This window comes from Bison bison, unplaced genomic scaffold (assembly GCF_000754665.1).
Source record: "Bison bison bison isolate TAMUID 2011002044 unplaced genomic scaffold, Bison_UMD1.0 scf7180017864072, whole genome shotgun sequence".
In the NCBI taxonomy this organism is placed as follows: domain Eukaryota; kingdom Metazoa; phylum Chordata; class Mammalia; order Artiodactyla; family Bovidae; genus Bison; species Bison bison.
This window is the reverse complement of record NW_011494644.1, coordinates 10,711,256-10,716,816: the sequence shown is the minus strand read 5'-3', so window position 1 is coordinate 10,716,816 and position 5,561 is coordinate 10,711,256. Positions and strand designations below refer to the sequence as shown.

The window sequence follows — 5,561 nt, the reverse complement described above, 5'->3', positions numbered from 1 at the left end:
CACTGTGCTATACAGTAGGGCCTTGTTGTCCATCCATTCTGTATGTAATATGCATCTCCTAACTCCAAACTCCCAGTCCATCTCTCAACCGCACCCCCCGCCCCAACTTCCCCCATCTCCCTGCTTGGCAACCGCAAGTCTGTTCTCTAAGTTTCTGCTTCCTAGATGAGTTCATTTATGTTATAGTTTAGATTCCACATACAAGTAATATCATATGGTAGAGTACTCCAATTTTGGATCCTGGTGAAGCTGAGCTCCTGAGTCCCTGTGGGAGAGTGGTAATATCTACATCCTCAGGGTGGGCTTGGGAGCTGGAGGAGGCTGAGCATGAGAGAATTGACCCCGGTTTTCTCTTTAAGTGTAGGGAGCATTTGGTACTGATCTACTATTTCTTTGCAGGTGAAAAGCAGCCTCCACCTTATCCCAGATAACGTGTCCCTCCTGAAATTATGTCCCCCAGAGGCTGAAGAAGGTAAGGAGGGCTTCTAGGGAGAGTTGTCCAGCACTGGCCTCTCTGAGAAGACTTTCTGGAGTTTACATTCCTGTAGTTAGTTGTTTCCTGAAGCTAAAGGGGAGGACATGAAAGAGGTGACTTCTGCATCCTAGCCAGAAAAACCTCCAGTCCTGAAAGGAGCTGGCTTGTTAACCAGAAGACACAGAAAGTGTTGTCCAGACTCCTTCCCCCAGCTCTAATAAGCATCAGAATGTGCTAAATTTTTTTTGGCCACACTGCGTGGCTTGTGGGATCTTAGTTCTCTGAGCAGGAATTGAACCTGGACCCTCAGCAGTGAAAGCACTGGAGTCTTAGCCACTGGACCACCAGGGAAGTCTCTAATATACAGGTTTCCAGATGTCATCCCCAGAGACTTTGATTGTATAACCTTGGGAGCAGTGGAAGGGAGAAGTGTTGAGAATTTGTAACATCTTTTTACATCTGTAGCAAGTTTCCTGGGAACACTCTGAGCCAACAGGGTGTTCTGTGAATCTTATCAGGGCTGCCCAGCCTTTGTCCTCCTGCAGTGACGTGATTTTTTGCAAACTGCTCAAGGGCAGTGAATAGAAATCAGGTCTGCTAGGGAAGAGATCCAGTGGGCAAATGCAGACCTTGGACTAAGACTTTTGTGCCACGAGGGAGTATGGCAGGGCGATGAAGAGCTGATTTAGGAACCAGCTCTCCCCCTTAGTAGCTGTGTGACCTTGTGCAAGTTAATCTTTTAAGGCTTCAATTTCCTCATCAGCCAAATGGGGATAAATAATAGACCTGTGTCAAAGGATTCTGGTGGAAATTAATTAAAGAGAATATATATTAATAGAAAGCCCTCCCCCCTTGGGCTACATATATGGTTTACATATATGGTACTTGGAACTATATACGTATGTGAAAGTCGCTCAGTCATGTCTGACTCTTTGCCACCCCATGCCACCCCACTCTTTGCAACTATACAGTCAATGGAATTCTCCAGGCCAGAATATTAGAGTCTGTAGCTGTTCCCTTTTCCAGGGATCTTCCCAACCCAGGGATCGAACCCAAGTCTCCCGCGTTGCAGGTGAATTCTTTCCCAGCTGAGCCACTACCAGGGAAGCCCAATTAAAGAAAATATGTTTTAATAACATGTCCCCCCTCCCACCTTGGGCTGCATATAAGGTTTACATATATGGTATCTGGAACAGAGAAGTACCAAGGCACCTCTGTCCTCGCCACTCAAAATGCAGGGCCCAGGGACTTCCCTGGTGGTCCAGTGCTCGGAATTTCACCTTCCAATGCAGGTTGAATCCCTGATCTGGGAGCTAAGATCCCGTATACCGTACATGGAAAAACCAAAGCGTAAAACAGAAGCGATATTGTATCAGATTCAGTAAAGACTTTAAAAATGGTCCATATAAAAACAATCTTTAGAAAAAAAAAATGTGGGCCCAGGAGTGTTGGGTATCTCCCGGGAGCTTGTTAGAAATGCAGAGTCTCAGGCCAATGGCAGCTCCTAGGACAGGGTTTCTCACCCTTGGTGCTACTGGCATTTGGACTGGATCCTTCTTTGTGTGGGGCTGTCCTATGCCCTGCGGGGTGTGGAGCAGCAGCCTGGCCTCCACCCAGCAGATGTCATCACCCCCAGCAACCCCTTCCTCCCCTTGCTGCGACAGCCAAAATTGTCTCCAGACATGGTCACATGTCCCGCAGGAGGCAGAATTGCCTCTGGTTGAGAACCACTGATCTAGGATTTATTACCATTGTTTTGTATTCATGGTATTTATTTATAAAAATAAATAACGATGGTTAACGATGATCTGGTGGCAGGCAAACGGAAAAGAGCTTCTGTGGTCTAGAATAATACCTGGTTTCCTTTTCTAAGACATTTAAGTGAAGATGAGTGATTTAAAGAAACATATCACGTAATACCGAGATATGGCAAAATACCACAACAACACTCACATGGATGATGTTTGAGAAGCCTGGACTTAGAGGGCCTGTACTTAACCTCTTTACCAAAGACGCTCCCCGCCCCCGCCCCAGACACGTCTTCTTTGTGCCCACCAAATTGAGTAGGGGCAGAAAACAAGAGAAATAGCTGGGGGAAAAAAATCATCCTTTGATAGCATTTGTTATAGTGTATGATTCATAACATATATAATGGTTTGTACATGTATAGTCAGTAGTACCTGTGTATTAAGTAAATACATGTTTTCCGGGTTGTGTGCTCAGGGTTTTTGATTTGTGAGGTGCAGGTGATCAAAATGAGAAGAGCACGCTGTAGTTGGGTGAGCCACTGCCTGTTGTCCACTCTTGGCCCTGTGTCATGCACTGGTGCGAGGTGTGGACACTTTCCTAATCTCACTGTCAGACTCCAGTTCATCCTTCTCTCTAAGGCGCCCCCTTCCTTTTTTTTGGCCACAGGCATGTGGGATCTTAGTTCCCTGACCAGGGGTCAAACCCACGTCCCTGCATTGGAAGGCAGAGTCTTAACTGCACCACTGCAGTGCTGCTGGGGAAGCCCTCTAGGCTTTTCTCTTGATTCGTCCCCCCAAACCCTTCCCCAGTGGTCATGTGTGTCCGGGGCCCCCTAATCTCCTCCTTTTTCAGAACCTTCTGAAGCCCCTGCCTTGTCTCTTCTTGGTCTCCCACTGCCTTCTCTTGGCTAACCCTTTCCACTTCCTCCTCCCCTGTCCGCAGAGGCAGATGTGGAGGATGCCAGCAGTCCCCATGCAGTGGATTTCCCATGTCCCAGTTCCCCCTGGAAGAAGAAGCTGAGGAGTAAGGATGGAGAAGAGAAGAAAAAGATGTTACTGTGAGTGAGGCAAGAGTACTGGGGCCTCAGGAGCAGAACGGGAATTGGAAGGGTGGGCTGAGGCGGGCAGGACCCTTGGGTGGCTCCTGGAAGGGTAAGAAGTTTCCCAGAAGGCATCCTGAGGCTTGGATGAGGAATGAAACTCTTGGGAGAAGCAGTGAGTCCCACTGGAGGATGACAGCAGACCCTCCAGACTGGCCAGGAAGTGGAGGGGTTCCGCTTTGTGTCTAAGAAGGTAGTGATGTGGAACTGAAGGGTGTGGCTCTGGAGGCTGCCCTGTGCTTCAGACCCTGTCTTTTGGCCATCCTCTCTCTCTGTTTTGGCTGCAAGGGGTCTTCATTGCAGTGTATATGCTTCTCTAGTTGTGGCATAAGGGCTTAGTTGCATGTGGGATCATAGTTCCCCAACCAGGGATTGAACTTGCGTCCCCTGTATTAGAAGGCAGATTTTTAACCACTGGGCCACCAGGGACTCCCTGGCCATCCTCTTTGTGCTTCAGTTTCCTCTTCTGTAAAATGGAGATAATAGTGGTACTTGGGTCAGAATTTTACGGTAAATGAAGAGTTAACCCTTAGCATATAGTAAGTGTTTGGTGTCATTTGGATTTTATCAGATATTCACCTGGAAAGCAACTTATCTTAAAAGTGAGGCTTTCTCCTCCCTCATATTTGGGCCATATAAGTATAAAAATCATGACTCAGGTTTTCCCTGTCCTCCACCCCTCACCCCCTACCCATACCCACCCCAGTCTTCAAATAAGACGGATGTCACCAGAAGTGCTCCGTCTTGATCCTCCTGGTCCCCGTCTGGTGCCCAGGGGCCCCCTGGAAGGAGAGCTGTGGGTGAGGCTGGGGTCTCATCTCTTTCCCTATTCTGTCCCTCTCTTCTGTCTGCAGGGATCAGGACACCTCGCCTTTGCCCTCACCTCTGCCACGTACCAAAAGCAGGAAGCATACTCAGGCACTCCGGAAGTTAAGGTACCAAGGGCAGGGGTGGGGAGTGTGCTCTGCTCTGGGCTAGATTGGAGAAGGGACGGTCGGGAGGGGGCCCACCCTGACTGACGCACAGTCCTTTCTGCACCTCAGGGAGGTGAACAAGCGTCTCCAAGATCTCCGTTCCTGCCTGAGTCCCAAGCAATCCCAGGGCCAAGACCACCTGAGCCAAGAGGATGAGGTGGTCCTAGTGGAGGGGCCCAGTCTCCCAGAGAACTCTCGACTCCTGCCACTCAAAATCCGGTGCCGAGCTGACCTGGTCAGGTTGCCCATCAGAATGGTAAATGCCTGAAGGGTCTGGGAGCAGGGTTCCAGGAGCTGCCCATGGAGAGACTAGTGTCATCCTTTGCCCATCTTGCTGTCTGGAGCTGCCCAGCACGCTTTCAGCCCTCTGCGCCTTTGCACTCACTGTCCCCTTTGTCCAGATCTTTTCCTCCCTCTGCCCTCTCTATCTGGCAAAGTGAAAGTGAAGTTGCTCAGTCGTGTCCGACTCTTTGTGACCCGTGGACTGTAGCCCACATAGTTCCTCTGTCCATGGGATTCTCCAGGCAAGAATACTGGAGTGGGTTGCCATTTCCTTCTCCAAGGAGAAGGAAAACTTTGCCTATCTGGCAAACTTCCCACCTATTCTTCAGGGCTCCACTAAAACATCCTAAGAAACTTTGCTTGGTAGGCCCTCTCCAGGGGAGGGGCATCCCTCCCTCCTTCCTTCCCTTGGACCCTGTACTGCCCTCCTGTGCTTGTTCTTACTGCTTCAGACACCCAGGGGTCACTTGGTCATTCCAAGCTCCCCTAGCTTCCTGGTGATGACTACTATTATAGGGATGACCCCCATTCCAAAAGAAGAACAGAAATGACTACTTACTGAGTAGTAACAGTGTATCAGACAAGCAGCTAAGCCAAAACTTGTCAACTAGCAGCCCATGGCCTTATCAACAGTGCATCATCTTCTTTATTTTTTCTGTCCATGCCATCTGGCATGTGAGATATTAGTTCCCCAACCAGGGACTGAACCTGTGCCCTCTGCATCGGGAGCGGGGAATCTTAACCACTGGACCACCAGGGAAGTCCCGTGCATCTTCTTTCAAGCTGTACGGTGATTTTAAAACCAAATAGTTCATTTCCAACCTTTGCAATGGGTGATTGGGTACTGAGGTCCAGATTTCTGGCTTCTCTTAAATAGGAAGATGCAGTTCAGTTCAGTTCAGTTCAGTCGCTCAGTCGTGTCTGACTCTTTGCGACCCCATGAATCGCAGCACGCTAGGCCTCCCTGTCCATCACCAACTTC

At 49.2% G+C, this 5,561-nt stretch overlaps 1 protein-coding gene across 1 annotated transcript in view; it reads left to right on the top strand.

Moving 5' to 3' along the window:
* The window catches only part of NFATC2IP (nuclear factor of activated T-cells, cytoplasmic, calcineurin-dependent 2 interacting protein), a 12,378-nt gene that overhangs the window by 2,087 nt on the left and 4,730 nt on the right, over positions 1-5,561 (top strand). Inside the window, exons 2-5 of the mRNA XM_010837249.1 lie at positions 400-472; positions 3,167-3,281; positions 4,178-4,258; positions 4,367-4,553. Coding sequence (XP_010835551.1) covers positions 400-472; positions 3,167-3,281; positions 4,178-4,258; positions 4,367-4,553 — 456 coding nt within the window. The remainder of the gene's footprint in view (positions 1-399; positions 473-3,166; positions 3,282-4,177; positions 4,259-4,366; positions 4,554-5,561) is intronic.